A 20,012-nucleotide genomic window follows, 5' to 3' on the forward strand; every position below is an offset into this window, starting at 1 on the left:
GACACAAAGGTTACCTGATTATAAACAGAGCTGTTCTCTCATCCAGTGTGACCCTTATACTGTAAATATCCAATATCAGAAGTAGAGAAGGGAGAGACTTGAGTCTGTAAATATAAAAAAAGTCTTGTATAATCAGTAGCAGTGTATTTTGGCTGGAATAAAAGGGTGTTAAACTGCCTGACAGAGGAGCGTTTGTCTTGAACCGAGAATGGAGCTGACAGAGGTGAAAGATTTATTCTGTACAGAGTAGCACTAACTAAAACACCAACTGTGAAAGTGGGGAGGAAATGGAGCCGGGACAGAGGGATACTGTAAGAGCTGAAACAAGAGCAGCAAATATTATGAGGAGACATTTATAGACTAACAGAAAAGAAAAACAAGCACACTCATTGGTTTGTCTATGAAACAGGGTAAGAGAAAGATATTTTGACTTTATATGTGCTATATCTTAATAAGGTGTTAGCTTCAATGTCATGGAACACATTGATGGTTTTTCTTTACCCTATCAGATGAAATATCCAATCTCTCCTCTGTAGTTACTTTATCCAATATCATTTTCGTGATTAATTCCCCAGGAATTGTATTGTACATAAAAAGGTACCTCATTGACCCTAACCCTAATCCCTAAAGAACAGATCAGTGCAAATGACAAACGAGGAATCATGCTAACTGTGAATTGAGTATGAGTTTACCCTATCCTAATTTACTTTAAATCCCAAACATGATAAGAGTAAAAAATGTATAACCTATCTTTTATTAAAGTGAGTCTTTTGTCAGTTCTAGTTTTTCCTTTCACATTTCACAATGTTGCCGTTTGTATTATTTTATAATAAAAGGTCAAATTCAGTTGCAGTTTTTTGTTGGATGGTGTGCAATCATACATTTTTTTGTATTTTTATTAAAGGACTTTTAAGTGTCTGGGCTAAGGTCAAAATAAAAATAATAAGATGTTGATGTTTTTCATTCATAGAATTTAGAAAGACAACACTAAGATTTAGATGCACTCACTGATGTCTTGCTGGCCTCGTTTTGAATTTGTTTTTCTAGCACAACAACAGATGACTGAATGTGCTCCACTTCACTGAGACATCACAGCAACCCTTCCCACACGAGATTAGATAAATGCACCCCTGACTGGGCTGTCATCAACCATCGCCTCTGATTCTCAAGCTTGAAAAACAAGGCGACTGCTCTGTCAAATGGCTCTTAAACCCGTATAAAACTGGGGCAGGAAATAAAAACTGTAGTTGCCGAGTAATGCTTCATTTTGTATCTGAAAAGCCTAATAATTCATACTTAATAAGATCACAGAAGGTTTAAGAGGAAGCAATCCAGGTCACCATCTGAAAGCGCCGTCTGATTTGTTTGGCTGCTAGTTTTCAGGGTCAACAACTCTCAGTACATCTTTTAGATTTAAATCATATTGACAAAAATTAAGCTCACAAGGTCCAGGCTGCCCTTTCAAGCTGATTCAGAGAGCTGTGGGAGTGTGAGTCTTGTTAAGCTTTTAAAACAGATTTCACTACGTAACAGTTTTGTAAGAGCAGATGTCAAAAGTTTGGCACATTTGGCGTGTCCTATATATCACAAGCCATTTCATCAATGTGTTGTTTTTTGTTGCACACATCCTTTCTACAGCAATGAGGCATTTCCTAGATTTCCTGTAAAAACAGACCAATACACAGCCTCCATGTAACATCCAGTCCCTTATGCCACCTCTCCCTTATCTCTGTGCAGCTGCTTCTGCTGCTGCAGGCCTGAGTTATATACGCGTTACATAATCAGATCAGGACCAAAACGCTTTCCCCAATCCCAGAGTTCAGATCACATCTCATCTGGCCACTCGTTCTGTCTCCTCTCTCCCCTACTTACTGTTTCACAGGCTTCTAAAATCCCCTCTCTCTCACACACAAACACACATATATATATATATATATACACACACACAAACACAACAGGATTCTGTTTCCCCGGGCACCAAGCACAGAACACTCTGGCCAAACGTGGTGTTAATCACTACACAAAAAGCTCTTTAGAAAAGCCCAGTTAGTTCTCAGAGGGATTGTGGGGAGGAGAGGGAGGACTTGGACGATCTGATGGATTGAAGAAGGGGAAAAAAAACTTCTCACTTGGACAAAAGACAAGAGAGGAAAACTGAGGACAGGCCTGAAAGAAGCTTTTGGGGGGATGTTGGGGACTCTGGGTGGTCAAAGGAGAGGAAGAAGAGCTGAAAGATGAAAAAAAAGGAGGAAAAACAAGCGGAAAAATGCATCAAGATGCCTGGCTGGTTTCACCAAGTCATCCAAGTTGCCGTGGCAATGTCATGGAAACTCTAGAATGTTTCCAGATCCTGGGAGCCATGGCAACAACGTGGTAGAGCTCGGAGTTGCGCTCCCTCCCCTCACTGCGGCAGGTTTGTGAATATCAGCAGAGATAAGCTACTGCTGCGCCACTCCGCTCTGATTTTAACACCTCGGAGGCCACAACCTTCAGAGGGATCAAGATTAACGATGTAACCAACGTCAACATCTGCGGCTGAGAAACAGAGTGTGTCTACAGGAGCATAAATAAAGAGTTGAGTCCGAAAACAAAGTTATATCTGTAAATGTCGCATCAACTTTCTAAAAGGTCATAGTTAAGTGACTGGCAGTTACTAACTTTAAAGAGGCCCTACTTTTCAGGTTTATATTTGTATTTAGTCCCTCTACGGTGACATGTTTACATACTTTAATATTCAAAAAGGTCTTTATTTTTCTGATACTGCCTGTGCTGCACCACCTCTTTTCACCCTGTGTCTGAAATCAGAGCCCTGTCACCCCAACCACTAATACCCCTTTCACACCAAGGCTTTTCCCGTTCTAGCTCCGTGCTAGAGCTTTTCTGGTTCAGAACCGGTTCTTCGGTTCAGCTCCCGCTCTGTTCACACCGCTCAGAGCCCGACTGGTGCTGCGTCATTGCGCCATCGTTTGCGTCATGACGTAACCGTTTGCGTGCCTGCTTCATAAAGCCAAACCGCGCGGAAACCCCTCACATCGACAACAACAACAATGGCAGATTGTATTGAAGCGCTACTCGTTTTGGTTTTGCTCTGTCGAAACGAAATGGAACAAATGGGACGACTTTACTACCAACTTTACATGCTACGTTCAAGACTTCTTTACAATCATTATCATCAACTTCAACGACGATTCGGTAGGAGAAAGAAGGTAAATATACGTCCTATTCGATGGCGTTAGAGCTAGCTGTTGTTAGCCTCTGCATGCGCCAAGCTCAAAATACCCAGCTTTGCAGCATTAATTACTATGGTATAACATTAAAACTGATTCTCAATGTTATTTCCACAGATCATGTTGAAGCTGGCGGAAAGGCGGATGTTGCATGTTATTTGGACACAGCCCAGATCTTCCGACGTAAGCGTGACGTATGCGGTGCTTGCTTTCTAGACAGACAACTTTTTGGTGCTTGAAACGAACCGGATTCCAGAGCTTAGAGGCGGCTCCGCTGCGGTGTGAACAGGAAAAACCGGTGCTTTTCAAGCTCCAGCTCCGAACCGGCCCTGGAACCGCGTTGGTGTGAAAGGGGTATCTGAGATGTCCCGCCCCTTAATCACATACAATATGTTAGAGCACTAGCAAATAGAAATGCAAGAGTTGAATGATGTCACTATGTTACACAACTAAAAGGACTCTAATAGACGCTTTTCAGGCAGATGGGGGAGTGTGTGGGAGAGAAACTCCCTCAGGAGGGAACTTTGGGATTTTAGACTTTGCATGCATAAAACCCTTTATAACACACTACAGGAAAGGGAGACCAATCAGAATAAAATAATAGTTTCCCTTTACTAAATAGTCTTTGGGCAGAATTGGGTGATTGACAAAGGTAAGCCATAAACTCCAAGGTGCTTGTTATTAAGAAATGTCGAGTCATTGAGCTTTTAAATTCTACTAGTGTATCGCCTAACAGTGAACCTTAGCATAGATTAGACTTTGTAGTAACCTGAAACATATTCAGCAGGTAAGCTTAGTCCACTCTCACATTCTCAGTCAGTATTGGAGACAGTTTGGACTTGGATAAAAGGGGTAAAAATACAATAATGTGACACCTACGTTGCTAATGGTAATTGTTAGAATACAGTGTCCCTTCTTCACTTAATGGAGACAAATAGTAATAAAACTACAAAAAAAATCCATTACTGGTTTCTTCTCATCTTCTAACCACATCAAGTCATTCTCCAGTAGCACCAGCAGCCAAACATCATGTGAGCTTTGCAGATTACCCATTAATAATCCTCTACACTAGATATAGTCTTCGGGCACACATAGGTCAAGGACTGAAGTAAACCATGAAGGTGCATTTCAGTCAGAAATATCCAATCATTCAGCTTAAATTTTAACATTTAAATACTTAAATTGGAGTATCACAGCGAGGCGAAGCATAGATTATCCTTTATTCTCCTTTAATACCACCTTAAGGTTGACATGTATGGTTTGAAGTGAATGTTTTCATTCCATGTCATTAAACCCTATATGACGGCCAAAAAATTACTTTAACAGCTTAATGAAGGCACAGATGCCATGTTTAAAAGGACTTATGATGCAGAGTTTTGCCTCAAATTGTAAAACTTTGGCTTGTGGGTGTCGTATTATTTAGAGGCATTTGCCAAATTGATGAAAGTTTAATAACAAAAAGACCCCTACAACCTTTGAATTCTCCTGGAGATCAGTGCGTACTAGTGTTCAAGAGCTTGATGAAAACTGTTATGAAACAATTTCATGGGCAATGAAACCTAGTACTGTTTCTCATACACAGAAACGTTTACAAATTGCTTCTAAAACTCACCGCTGTCTTTCAGTCCGTTCTCCTCGATGGTCATCTGCTCTGCCAGCTCGGACAGCGACTCGTCGATGGTGTGGCTGCCTCGTAACGACTGGGAGAGACGCCGCTTGAACCGCTTCATTTTCTCCATTGAGCTCTCAGGAAGGGGAGGCCTGGGGACGACACATAAAACAAGACAGACGTGAGTTGTGATTGTAACCGATGTAAGACACAACAAGAACAGATACAGCTTGTTTTAGTTACGGAACAGTACCACCATTATCTGTAGTGTTGCAGGCCTTGACATTTCGATGACTGTAATGTATCTTGCCTTTAATTCAAAAGTATACACCTCATCCGCCTACAGCGATGTTTCACAACCCCAGAGCCAAAGTGAAATCAAAGACGTTGTGAGATCACCGGGAATCTGACGGGGACGAACAATGCCACAAACATCTTCGCACTCTGACACTAATTATGACTCAGCTCATTCGGGCACATTGCTTTACATTCCTGCCTCTGTGAAAACATGACAAGCTGGTGAGAGATTCTTACGGGTGAGTACGGTCTTTGGCACAGCGGACTGTAAAAGCAAATCCTAAACCCGGGGGATTTGCTGCTGAATGGAGCAGGACGAGCTCGGGCCGCATTGAGTCCACATTACACATTCCAGCCGCATTCACTGTGTACATGAGTAACCTCTGATGAGAGCCTCAGACAGTGTGTGTGAGGGAGAATTCGTCATCAAAAGTATGTCAAATCAAGACATCAACATATATGTGAATGTTTGGCAGATTACAAGCAGCCTCTCCCTGTAACCTCGATACAGAGAGATCATGACTCCTCTACTCCTGCAGATCTGGACATGTGTCAGTCTGAGACGATGATGAGTAAAGGCAGACATGACAACACATGAGTACTGTCGCTCCTCAGGGCATTTCCCTACTGACAGCCTTTTGTTTTCCAAATCTCTGTAATAACCTGAATTCTGTCCAGAGACGCAACAACAAATAATGAGAACATATACCGGAACAGGGTACGGCTTGAAATTAAAGACTGCCCTTAAATGCTTGACTCATCAGGTAAAAGGGAAGTTAATCATTTTAAAATAATTCTTCCATGGCTATGCAATGGTTTTTGGTCGCTGTCGTTTTTCTTTCTGTCCTTACTGGCTACAAAAAGATGTATGATGTAAATACCAGTGATGGAGGATAAAATCCACCGTCCTCTGCACTTTTTGTGCATTCAAAGTTCAACTAGGGATATGACAAATCAAGTTGCGAACTTTCACTTCCAAAGTCACAGCCTTTATGGAAAGAAATGCCCTCTTTGTGCTTCTCCGCACATTTTGTTGCATAACTCATCTCAAACTAAAAAGTCAAATACCTATTTAATGTTTGAAACTAAGAAAGTGAAATCCTCATATAATCTTCAGCTTAACGTAAGAATGTATTTTTGCAAAGAGAGAGTACTGTTCCTCATCACTTCCATTGGAATTGCAGTGGGTAGGGATCTATTTGTGTCACAAAAGCTACAAAAACCCAACAAAACAGGATAAGAGCAAGACATTTTACCATCAAGGCTACTAGCAACATTACTGTATCTGTTGGTTTCTTTCTTACAATAACACATTTCACAAAATAGCAAACTAGTTCCCAGAGCCCAGGGTCATGGCAATGAATAGCTCACAACCCAAACACATTACAAAATATTAAAATGGAGAAAAGCAAGTCCTCACTTTTGAAAAGCTCGAAAAGAAAGATTTTTGCTTCAAAACCAACTTAAATGGTTAAAAGTGTTTTGTTGATTGTTGCAGTGGGAATGGGAGAAGCATCAGCCCAAACAGGCAACTCAGATTTGACCTGAAGATTGGTGGAAAAGTCCGAAAACATGACAAAATCGGCCACCAAACCAAATTTAAAATTTGACATAAACAGACGTTATACATCTGTTTGTTAAAAGGATTCGACAGAGGCACGGACTATTTCACACCCCAGAAACTCTACGTTTAGAGCAAACGTTTGCAAACAGAGTTTTAATTGTCCAAAAGTCTGCCCCCATTCCTTCACACAGCAGATAGCAGCCGCGTGGCATAAGGCCAAAGCAAACTGGGACAGTGCAAAGCAAAATATTATAACTTCGATCATGAGAACTTAAACTAAAACCTCAGAAATTCACAGCTTCAGATAGCAGTCCGACTTGAACACCCAACAATCATGTAACATGACATTGAAATGCATCCAGGGGCATCTTGTTGGGTGAGTGGTCTTGGCGGAGTACCATGTATGTGACATTTCTGGCTTGATTCTGCCAACAATTTGTGACAACATCAAAGATTAATGTGGCAAAAAGAGTCACAGGGGAAGAGATGGAGAAATCGTCTTGTGTTCGTTTCTACATACTGCCCTTTTGTGCTCTAAGTCAAGAAAGAATCAATGTAATTATCCCAGAAGCTGCGACGAGGCAGAACGTGAAGCGGACTGTCAGAGCAGCTTCACATCAGTCGCCTCATGACACATCAGCTGCAGCGTGAGGAGCAGTCTGTCGTCTCAAGAACAGCTCGCTGGGTTTCCTACCCACACTCCTGCTGCAGTGTTTCACACAGCCTGCAACATGTGCGCAGCATAAGAAAAGTCAACGTAATCTGGTTTTTTTTCAACCCATAACTTGACTGATTATTCCACCTTTTGTATTTTAAACACTTGAGGGTTAAGATGTAATGAACAAAGATGGCTAATGTTATGCTCCATTGCTCTGAACTGGCTACGACCAACAACAATAACAAAGAAAATAACAGATTTGCTCACTTATAAAAAATAAAAAATTAAGTTGAGAAGATTATTAACATCTCGTGCACATTTCAATCGTGTTGTCAGGTGACCCTGTGTGGTTTTCTCTACTCTAGAGTTTAGATGCCATGCTTATTAAGTCTATGAAGGCAATGTGGCTTTATTTTATCTGCTGATAATTTATTGGCAGCAATTTCATTGTGGACAAAATATATTTCCTAATACCAGCTCATCATGTATCATCGTAATATATTTTGCAATGCCGCCCTAGTCTTTACAATAATGGAAACCTTTAAAATCACAACTGTGGAAGGGAGCTCTGACAGAGACAAGTTTGTCAGAGCTCAGAGTTATGAGTTTGCAAAAAGCTGTTTCCTGCTTTTCTTTCCAAAGCAAGCAACCCACTTGATTTTAACGTATTAGTCGACACTAAATAAATCAGCTACTATTCTGATCAAGTCATGTTCCAGTCATTTAATCAAGTGTCAAAAATGTTTGGACTGTTACTTGGACAACATTTTGAATTCACCTAAGTCTCTTAGAAAGGACTAGGGCGTAGGTTTAATGGAATAATTAAACAAATAAAGGACACAGTCATTCGTTGTAGCTCTGATACAAATTCACTAAAATGTGTTTCCAAACTTTGGGAAGCACAAATAAATCAGGATTATCTGGCTCCAGATTTTTTCAAAATGTACAGGACATTCACTGTTGGTTTTTGCAGTAAATCTCTCTTTAGTTTCCATGGCAATATCCAGAATACCCTCTTGAATTATAAATGTATATGGTGGGGATATGAGGGGGCACATTAACATCTCATAAATCACCGGGATATGACCTACTATCCGGCAGACCGGATACAAATCACTTTCTGGGAGTTTTAATGGAGAATTAATGGCAGCAGTTTAGAGGAGGAGGATGGGGGATGGGGGATGGGGGGGGGGGGGGGGGGGGGGGGGGGGGGTGTTCTTTTAGTGTGCACCCATATCCGCTGGCTGTCGTTCCTGCTCTGGGATCCAGTGGTAAGCTTTGGACATGATCCCTGTCCCGAGCCTTATCCCTGCTCCCATAAGTAGGCCGGTCTGAGGTCTGAGCTCCAGATCTGGGAGGGGGCCAGGGAGGAGGAGGGGATACCGGGGGGAGGAGGGGAAACAGGGGGGAGATGGGGGTGTGTTGGGGGGTTACAGCAGAGGGGTCCGAGTACTGCGCTGATTCTGGATTTGTTCCCATGGCAACCCCATTGCTTTTTCCATGTTGTTGGAAATGCAGAGCACGGCAGGAGACTGAATGCATGCTGATTTTCCGTCTCCCACCATATAGCAACCCCAAACCCCCCCCCCCCTCCACTCCCGACTGTCTGCATTTTTATCCCCCTTAAACCAGCCATCAATACCCACCATAATACGACTCTCCCCTCAGAGACAAACCGACATCTCCAGCTGTATCTGGCAGTACAGGAGGTAACGGGGGGGGGGGCAGCGGAGAGGAGGAGCACTATGGATGCTGCAGTGGTGACAGTAAACATATGCTCCGTATGGATTCTGTCTGTGAGCAAACAGCGACTGCGCTGATGGTGAACTGCGGGCTCCTTAAAGGGTAAGAGGTCCCACTGTGAGGAACAACCACCCCCCACGGCCGCTCTGTAATGCCAAACTCCACGAGCCACCACCACTGCTGAGGTCTGCGCTTTTGTCCCACTTCTGCTACAAGAACCAATCACACCACGGCCACCATCGCTGCCACAGGGTGCCTGCTGTCTGGGCCACCCACAGAAACAGAAACAGGAAGAGCAAGGTCGCAACCTCTGTGTGACCCCCTACAGGGTTCAGTAAACCAGCGAACGTCACTGCCTTCGGGAGAACGAGGGTCCTAGAAAAAGGTCTGCTCCTCTGCCCTCACACACAGAGAACAAGCGTGACTGTTGGCATGATTCACGGGTGAGCTCAGCCTAGAATTTCTAAAGAGCAGCCTTTTCTCATCCCAGCCAAGACAATGAGGACATGATTGAAGGAGCTGGCTCCATTATAGGGGCCTTATATAAAGGCTGCATTGTGCGCAGTAAAAAGTTGGCTCATTTTCGAGAGACGCAGGAGGTAGCTGTTGTGCTGCGTGGTGCTGAGCTTGACAACCAGGCTCCCCCTACGCACTGCAGCAGGTGAGGCATTAATTCTACAGAAAGTTGTGTTGAAGAGCAGGTACACCAACAAGTCTCATCAGATTCTCGTCTTTTCGTTGCCCTTTCCCAGCCCCACTGACACACTCTTTCCTCACCCTGCTGCATTCACACTCGTCACACGTGTCACCTGTGTCTGTAGGGCTCAGTGGTGCTGACAGACAGAGTGTGTGTGTGTGTGTGTGTGTGTGTGTAATACAACAGAAGCCTTAGCCAGAGCCCTTGGTCGAAGGAGGAGGCCAGACCAGTGACGCACAGCCACAGATCTCACTGGCAATAAGATTCAACACCAGCTGATTAACACTGCTACCATGGTAACAACTGCTTGAGTGACAGGCCTGCTCCTCTTTAAGCTTCCTGTGGCCCAATACTGCCTGCAGTACACAGCAGATGAACATGTTCAATACTGCAGGTACGTAGCTAGGGTTGTGTATCGTTGTAGATCCTTTGAGGGGGGCAAAACAGGTCACATGCTTATGGAGTATAGCAGATATGATGTGTTTTTGTAGGCCAACCTTAAAGGGGCCCCGTTGTGCTAATTTTCAGGTTTCATATTTGGGGTGTGGGAGAGAAACTCCATCTGTAGGAAACTTTGGGATATTAGCCTTTACAGACCATTAACATGCACGGAAACCTATAGAACCGATACAGGAAATGGAAACCCCCAAAAAAGCATAATAGGGCGTCTTTAAAGTTTGCAATGAATATTAAAGTCAAGTTTCCATTGTCTTTTGGATTAGAGCATAATAAAACTCAGCAAAACAGTCTTTTTAAATTAACCCCATTTTTATAAATGTTCTGGCGCAAATTCAATCACTAGAAAGAAAGTAGCTAACGTTATGCTATTAATGATCTGCATCACAATAGCATAACTACCATAAACACTACTAAGCTAAGGTCGGAATATATTTATTCGGTGATAACATTTAGTAGTGTCCTCAAGTCACTTGTTAGCAACCCCATTCTAATCGAAGCTTCAACATTCACAAGAAGGGTATACACTGAAGTGTTTTATGTTGAGGGAGAGAACATTGAAATTAGAGATGTCCCGATCCGATCACGTGATCGGGGATCGGAGCCGATCACGTGATTTTCAAAAGAGGAGAAAAAAATCGGGGATAGGGAATCTTTTTTTTTTTTTTTTTTTTTAATAAAATATATATTTTTTTTTATTTAATGTTACAAAACAAAAATGACCATGTTCACGTCTTAAAGTCATCCTGAGGCCTTAGTTTTGGTTTAAAATTACACATCATGTATGTGTTGCTTCTTTTGGGCTTGTTTTCATAGACCTGGTTGCTTATTTCTCTCAAATCTGGCAACAGAGTTGGCAGGGCGCAGTGTCTAATAGTAGCAGTAAGCTAACGAGAGGCTACGTTCAGCTGGTGACTCGGGAGTCGGGACAGAGAAAATGTCAGGAGTTTGGAAGTATTATAAAATTTAAAGCGAAGGCAGTGTAACAGCCAGATGCAATGTTTGCAAGGCGGAGGTTCCGCGTGGTGGAAAGAACAGAGCTACGTTCAACACGACCAATCTAATACAAACACCAACAACAACACGACAAGTACACAGCGGCCACTCAGGTAACGGCACTGAAACAACCGACACTTTCAGAGACTTTTAAAAAGGAAAGAGAAACTGCCCCAGAACAGTGAAAAGGCCAAAAAAATAACAGCCAAGATAGCTGAATTCATCGCGTTGGATGACCAGCCGTTATCTGTGGTGGAGAACGTGGGGTTTAAGGGACAACTTGAATGCTTTTCTCCTTTTTTTTCTCTTAATGCATTGCATAAAGATCGGATCGGGAAAAATCGGTATCGGCAGATTGTCAAAATCAAATGATCGGAATCGGATCGGGAGCAAAAAAAGGTGATCGGGACATCCCTAATTGAAATGTCTTAAGCTTGTGTTAACCACTGACCTTATTACAAGCAATAAACCAAAAATCTTGGGACGAGTGCCGTCTACAACATCTTCTGACCACAGTGGCAGTCAGCAAGACCTGCCGGACCAAACACCACCAAGAGTAAATGGACCACCAGGATTAGGGGAATAAGAGCTGAGATGGAAGCAAAGCTAAAAAAGCTAGGACTTAAATGTATCCCTCTACCCAGTCTGCTAAGGGTCAATGTGGTCTCAGGAACATAAGATAGCTAAATGAAGACTCTAGCTAACCTAGCAACGTTGGAGAATGTTGTGCCAACATCTTTACAGAGACCAGAGGCCTGTACTACGAATCCAGTTCAACATACCCTGGATATGTTTGAGTTACCCGGCTTACCTAATCCAAAAACAAACGCGATCTCGCTAAGCGGTCCTATGACGCTGGTTATCAACTCGGTAACTCAAGCCAGGGTTCCTCTGTCCGGCTGAGTGCTCGTTCACATGAAAGGGGCGGGGTTAGCAACATTTGACCAATCACAAACATGGACAAGCGTACTGACAGCGCAGCGTCATACTTCCTGAATGAAAAGAAAACTATAATATTAGACAAATATGAAGCAGTTAAACTTTAAACATCCATGGCTCAAACACTTTATCCAGGATAAAAGCCACAAGGTGAATACAGCTGGTAAAAAAAAAAGTGTTTGAATGAGTACATTAACAGTTTTATGATATCACTGCCCCGTCTAAGACACGAGTGGATCTGACTTTAATTACATTTGACTCGAGTGTTTTGTCAACTTAATGTGTCGCTTAAAATAATACTTCTGCATACAGTATGTGACACTGTGAGTGTTGCACGGCCAGATACGGCTCAAGAAGCTGACTCAAATAAGGAAATATATGATACATTATGATGTGATGTGATATGAATGATAATGGGACACATCGACGTCTGCACTCAGTGCCGCGGACTGTACGTAATATTACTTTGATCCGGTTACTTATGTTGTGGCAGATATTTAAGTAAGCTTTCTTAACGCTAATGTTATAATAGTCAGATTGCTCTGAAGATGGGACGTGATATTCTATTCATTTTCACGTTCACACAGTCAGTTGATTTTTGCCGACCGTCTTTCCTGCAACTGCAGTTTTTCCTTTATCCTGTAATATGACTTGATAGCTTTAAACTCCACACACTGAGCTCTGATTGGTCAGCATTGCTCCGGAGCAGGTTTGCCGTTCAGCATAAGTTACCATGGAGATCTAGCCCGCTAAAAAGAGAACCAGCGTCGTAGGACCGGAAACCCAGAGTTTATCCTGAAGTTACCTCGCTAAGCAAAAATCCGGCTTCGTAGTACAGGCCTCTGGCTCCATCAGGGCTCCAGATCATGCTGTTGAACTTGAAGAGCGACCGCAGGACATGATATTAGATGATGCGGACACTATGTTTCAATGAATGGTGTGAAAACGTCACAATAGATGGGAATTGTTTCCCCCGAGTTTGAATTGTTAAGTCAAAATGTAGGTTATGTTATCTCCCCAGAGACCAGTGTTTTTGTTACTGCCGTTTACATTCCTTTAAATGCAAATTCCAACAAAGTACTAGACCTACAGGAATGCACTACTCTTTGTTCCGTTTGTTTTGTTATGATGTCTTGCTTAGCATAATGGACTAAGATAAAACTGCATTTTGGTTGAGCAACCCTTTGTTGCTTATTGACAATAAATGACCCATGAATCCTTGGTAAACCAGAACCAGATACAAACCAGTTTTAGCTTCTTTACAGTGGCTCCCTGTTTGTCTTAGGATTGATTTCAAGGCCCTTTTGATTACCTTTACAGCTCTTCCCGACCTGGCTCCAGACTCTGTTTGATACCTTTTAATCCCTTATGAGCCTTTGCAAATTATCATATCCTTGTAGAGGTCTTCTATGTCTTTAATGCTGGAAACTAAGAGGGACAGAGAATTTGCAATCAGGACCAGAGGCTTTGGATCGGTCCACGGAAATAATGCCGTCTGATTTTTCTAGCAGCGACACTTTGGACTTCCTTTCAAAGTGCTCTATTAATACATTTTAATTATTTAAATACACAGAAAAATTACTTTTACTATTTCATTTTATACATAAATGTACGCTCACATATTTGTGTGGGCAAATTCTGAGATAAAAAAAAAGTGTGATGAATAGCATAAAATTAGATTATTCATATGAAACGATCCATAAGCGCCACTTACACTTCACATGATAACAGCTTATGAATGGGATAAAAAGCCTGCATGATTGTGGCAGATAAGCGCTGTGGACACAGCTGAGATCGCCAGAAAGAGCCTGATATCATCTGGCAGGCAGCACACTTGTGTTACTACAATGCAAAACTACTTTTTTGTAAATCCTCAAAAGGTTTTGTGTTTGGAATAATTTGCGGATACAATGAGGAGGATCAAATAAAACATTTTCAGAAAGGGCCCTGGAAGGTTTACCACTAATAGATTGTGTTATTCTCTCCTCATAAAAACATATATTAAGATTGATTCTCCTAATTTATTCTGGATAAAAAGCAGCATGATTATCACACTCTTGTTTGGCTCATTACGGAGATAATCATCTGATTTGAGTCAAGTCACCTGGCGTACGATTGTGAGCATCACATTAGCATCAGAGAGAGCGACAATTAGCCCCCCTCCTCTGCACCCCCAGCAGCTCCTGATAGCTTTTCATGGCTGTGAGAGGGGGAGCAACAGGCCAGGCGGCTATCTGAGGGCAGACGGCAGGACGGGGTTATCAGAATATCAGTTTCAGTATCAAACTGCAAACACAAACAGCTCTCAGCCGCCTTTGTAATAAATTCAGTCTGCCTGCCAGGCACAGTTGATTCTTCCACTTTGGTGAAAACCCTGCAGAGAGTAAAGCTGGTATCTTGTTATGGCTGCATGACTTTTTTAGTTGTTTGGTTGAAAAACTATAACAAAAAGATGAAACAATGACCAAAACTCTCAGGGATAAATCTTCTATTTACAAATGGAATAATAGTAATCAGATTTAACTTATTAAAAATACTTGTGACAATATTTCAGAGCCTAAAGTCGGAAAACACAAAGATATTAATTTTATTGAAACGAAAACAAAGCTATTTGTGACATTTGAGAAGCTAATATTCGGGATGATTGATTATCAAAATTGTTATTGATTAATCCTTTATCAACTAATATTGAATTGATATCTCCATTTGAATTTTAAAACATGATTGAGGAAACCCTTTTCTTATCCCCTTGTGAGTGCTGCGACAAACACAACGCTTTGAATTAAATGGAGAATGGATAGATTTCATTAGGGAGGATCTTATTTTTTAGCTGTTGAACATTGGTCTCCTTTCTCAATCCCCGATTAGAAAAACCTACTGAGCCCAGGTAGAGTGGGCCTGAGGGTTTCTAAATTCAGCTAATTAAAAACCTAAGCCATGGATTAAACATGGTATTTTATTAAACCAATAAGAACTTAATTATGAACACTGCGGTAAATTTTAAATATGTGAAGCAGTGCTGGCTGTAATAATGTTGTTTTGGATTAAGTTGTGTGTGTGTCTGCTTCCAAATAAAGACCAGACAAGTGTTCAGACAGCTCCTGCAGATCCTGCCAAGAATGACGGTAAAAAGGGCAATATTTGTCCCTCACCTGTTTCAGACATTAATAGATCAGATGGCGATCCAGATATGTGGAGTAAGGTATTACAGTAAAACTCGATCAAACAGGTTCTCTGGCCAGCTGGCTCTGCAGGGGTCTTTACTTCCCAGATTCAAACGGAGATAGGGATTCAGGGAGTGGAGGCGGACAAACTTGCAAGCCACAGCATTTGTCTTGTGGGGCGACCGCATGTGAGAGGCCTGAGCTGCATGCCGGGGCCAGAGTTCTTGTGTTAATGCAGCAAAGAAAAGAGGAAGAGTTGGTATTCACGGCTATCTATAGAAAGGAGTGGTGCCTGTGACATAGCAGCTGCTCTCCAGAGAGTAGTGACACATTAACCTTCAGCCAGCTGTCTTGGCCTGCCGCTTAAACATGAGCTCTCAAACGCACACCCAGAGATAGCACACAGTGTAAGACACACCTTGCTCAAATTGCCCAAAAAAAGTCTATGATGTCTGGTTTTAAAATCAATGTGTTTGATAGTGTGTTGAATATAGAGAATGGATCCCTGGCAAAGACACATTCATGTGTATGCTCCCACACACACACACACACACACACACATTCTCACACACACCCATACACACACATTCTCACACACACCCATACACATACTAGCCTATCATCTGATCTGCACTGGGACACAAGGGATCAGCACCGCGTGTCTACAGCTGTTTCACAGCGCGTCAGGTTTCCCTGCCACCACCATCCCCAAGGCCCTCACCAAGGGAACGACCCCACGTCAAACCAACACACGGGCACACTGTCCCCCAACAGCCCCCTGCCATCCTGCAGGTACCAGGATACCACGAGGTATTTTCAGCCCATAACACTGACACACCTCCTGAAGATACATGATGCACATCGAGGAAGCTCAACGGCGTCTGTAAAACTGAAACCTATTCAATGACAGGAAGTGCTCTGATGGCTCTTTCTATATGAGAACCATATAAACTGTAAAGACTGACAAGAATGATTATGAAACCTCAAGATGTTTTTATATACTGACCACAATGTTTCCATAGTACAGAAAGTGTATAAAGCTTTCACTGAAGGTTTGCTTCCTGCTTAAATTATCACAATGTTTCTGGTTTGAAATATATTTTCCAAGGTATTTATTTAGGCGTGTTGTGTCTTTACATTTTTGGAGTTTGGTTTAGCTAAAGAAACAAAGGGGTCTGTAGAAAACCACTTATCTTCTTGACTTGTGTAATGTTTGTGTACGTTTTTTTACAGGTATTGCACTAGTAAACAAAAACAAATTAGTGTAAGAACATGTATTTTTCTGATCAAATGTATAGGCAGGGTGACAATATTCAATATCACCAATTTCTGAATATCAGCAGAATCTAATATTTGTTTTTAAACTTGTAACATTAGCTGAAACATGAGTTTATTAATCCATTAGTTGATCAACAGATAATCAGAAACGTGTTAAAATCATAGATAAGTAATGTTTTTTTAAGTAAAATGGCAAAAAACGTACTGGTTTAACTTGTCAAGTGGTTTTCTTAGTGTGAAGGTAAACAGAATATTTCGTTGTTGGACTTGTGATGACTTAAAGTTGGGCTTAAGGAAATTCTGATGGGCCTTCTTCATAATTGAAAAAAACGAATTAATCAATAGAGGAAACTATTCTGCAAAATAATTAATATGATAAAAGAAAAAGTTATTGACATGTCTTCCCACTTTTGGTTTCTGATCATGCTATAATTAAAAAGGTAAAAAACATAACTCTTAAAGTTACTATTGTACAAATATGAAGAGTTTGGTCCCATGTGCACAACAATGTAACATAGTTGCACAACACAGAAGATTGACCAGCTTTCTAAGTATTTGTGCTTAGAATAAAAGTGTTAACACGAGAACAATACATGTGGCAATTAATTTGTAACCACATAGGCTCCTGGGTGTTTTTACACTAAAATGAACTTCCTCTGGAGTTTGCCATGAGCATCCCACCCCCTCCAGAACAATGATGTCTTCCTTTTTGGACATCCTGCCAACTTCACATCCACCATTAATCCACACACAGTTCGCAGGTTAGCTCAGGAAGAAGACATAAGTACGGGAATGCAATGAAAGCTGAGGTGAAATTCCTAGAAGTTGCAGAAGTGTCTCTTAAACTGTTTCCCATGTCTGCTGCTGGCCTTCCCACAAACAGCTGAGAAGGCTTAATACTGTGTGTGTGTGTGCGTGCGTGCGTGCGAGCGCGAGAGAGAGAGAGAGAGAGAGAGAGAGAGAGAGAGAGAGAGAGAGAGAGAGAGAGAGAGAGAGAGAGAGAGAGAGAGAGAGAGAGAGAGAGATCAGAGGCTGGTACAGTTTGCACGGTGCTTCCAAGTGAGAAAAAAGATGGTCTGTAAAACAATCCATCTTTAAAATATGGGTCAGTGAATGTTTTGGTGACATCTATGCAAGACGATACACGCAGAGCAGCAAAGCCCTCCCCTCTTACAAGCAAACCTCACACAATTTACCGACAACTAACCAGTTATTTTTAATTGCTGTGTATTTAACTACAAACCTGACACAAATGTGCAACCATGAGGACACACATAGTGAAGCATTTGCCAGTCTTAACTGACTTTACTATTCATTTATGCAGCATGTTTTTAACCTCACAGTTTGTTTTTTAGTTAAATGCGGCCATTCAACGCTGAATGGGACAAACAACAAACGACTGCATTCACACACACACTGTGAAGTAAACATTGTTAAGCCCGTTTAGAGTCAACGCAGGGCGGTGTGAATGTTTCTTATATCACCTCGGGTATAACCAGGGGCTAAACCCATCGGTAAATTCACAGAAACTACACTGAAAATGTGTGCGACTCTCACCAGAAACGATGAGCGTTGCTCCGACCGGAGTCCCCGACCTCGGAGCTTCTTCTCAGGCCGGATGCCGTCTTTCCCTCCGAGCGTGAAAAAAAAAGAACCTTCTTTGTGGCTTCGGTGTGGTGGAGGCTACTTTCCGCTCTTTAATGTCGCCTATATCCTCGGGGTTATGGCGTCTAGCAGCATGTCTGTTTTCCAGCCTTTTAAAGTTTCACTCCCGGTAAAAAATAGGAAGCGCTGTTGTTGGTTTTTTCGACCATGGCAGTGTGAGTGACGATGGTGATTACTGGTTGATCCGAGTGTGTCCTCTGCCTGCTGACGCTGCCACACCGCCGTGTCATCGAGGTGTCTGCGGGAAACAGAGCCCCCTACTGCCGCAGCGAGGAGAGGCAGAGAGGCCCGGAGACAGCGGGCCCACAGCGGCTCTTAGTGGAGGAAATGCTGCCTTTAAACAAAGATAAACTTGGGCCACTAATCAGTGGAGGAATGCAGGGGTGTAAAGTAACTAAGGAGATTTTCCAAAGTAGGCTACTGAGTTTAAGAGTTTTATTTTGAGGTAGGCTACTTGACTTGAGTATTTCAATGTTGTGTTACTTTGTACTTCCACTCCACTACAATTCAGTGGCAAATCGTGTACTTTGACTCCACTACATTTAATTAATAGCCTACCTTTAGATACTTTGCAGATTTGGATTAATAATGTTTAGTTTATCCTGGTTTAAAATTCCCACGCTACCCTGCAGCATACAAAGTAATTAATGCTGCACTTTAACCAGCTTTGGTAACATACATATTCATGCATAAATAATTATAATAATCTGTAATAATAACAACAGATTTGACTGTTATTCTTGGTTTAGGTGGAGCCTTCTGAAAATAATGAGAAATTACGTCACAATTACACGAAACCCAAAGTGAGAAGTGATACTTTTTCAGTCATTAAACTTATTTAAAACATTAAAGAGTAGTTTAATTTATTTTTAAAAAACATGTTATTTTGGACTTTATAGGTTTTGTGCGGAAAAAATAAACACAATAACACCGTGTAGCTTTTTCCCTGAATTTAAAACTCACAGCCTCTTTGTTGAATCCAATGTCCTTATTTACTTATGATTTTCCATCCTCAATATGCTTTCAGCACCTACCTGAATGAACTCACGACCGAATTTTGAAACCCCCCTTCCGATTTCCTCTCACTTCCCTGAGCAACAATCCTGCTCCATCTTGGATTCCCCCACAAAACAATTATAACATTCAGTATTTTCTGGTGCACTGCCAGAATTCAGGTGTGTAAAAAAACTCTAGCAAACAGAAGTCTGCATACTTTCCGGCAAGACATTATGCAAGGAGCAGAGAGAGCGGCCTTGTTGAGGGGCCTCTTTCAGCTGCATCTGCAAAGGAGACATTTGGTAAGAAAACCCCTTCAACCCTGGGCCTCGGTTTGTTTTTGTATTTATTTTCCAGAAACGTCAGTGTTTTTGTCATCGAATGTATTTTGTGCGGGTATCAATCTGACAAGTGTTGCATATTTAGCCTGTAGGGTCATTTCTACAGCAAAGCCTATACGTTTTCTCTTCTATGACTAAATAAATAGACTCTCACAGGCCACTTGTACTTAAAAAATGAGTGGTTAAAAGAGCACACACCAACTTTTAATTGACCTTCAGCCCCTTTCTGTCTGCTGTTTCTTGAATTCAGCTTTATCAGATGCTCAGGTCACTCCCTCCCTCTCCTCTGTCCAGCAGTCAATATTCCTCCAGGCTCCCTCCCCACTTCTCAAAAACCCACCTCTCATCGTGGTTTGCCACATTACTCATTTCTCTCCACAAA

The 20,012-nt window shown here is 41.9% G+C and overlaps 1 protein-coding gene across 1 annotated transcript in view; it reads right to left on the bottom strand.

Annotated features, from left to right (window-relative positions):
* The window catches only part of LOC117494979 (cyclin-dependent kinase 17), a 35,297-nt gene extending 16,742 nt beyond the window's left edge, over positions 1–18,555 (bottom strand). Inside the window, exons 1-2 of the mRNA XM_034146026.1 lie at positions 18,186–18,555; positions 4,840–4,988 (exon numbers count right to left, since the gene is read on the bottom strand). Of these exons, the coding sequence (XP_034001917.1) occupies positions 4,840–4,966 (127 nt within the window). The 5' untranslated portion in view covers positions 4,967–4,988; positions 18,186–18,555. The remainder of the gene's footprint in view (positions 1–4,839; positions 4,989–18,185) is intronic.
* Positions 18,556–20,012: the final 1,457 nt, after the last annotated feature.

Source organism: Trematomus bernacchii, unplaced genomic scaffold (genome assembly GCF_902827165.1).
Source record: "Trematomus bernacchii unplaced genomic scaffold, fTreBer1.1, whole genome shotgun sequence".
NCBI lineage: Eukaryota > Metazoa > Chordata > Actinopteri > Perciformes > Nototheniidae > Trematomus > Trematomus bernacchii.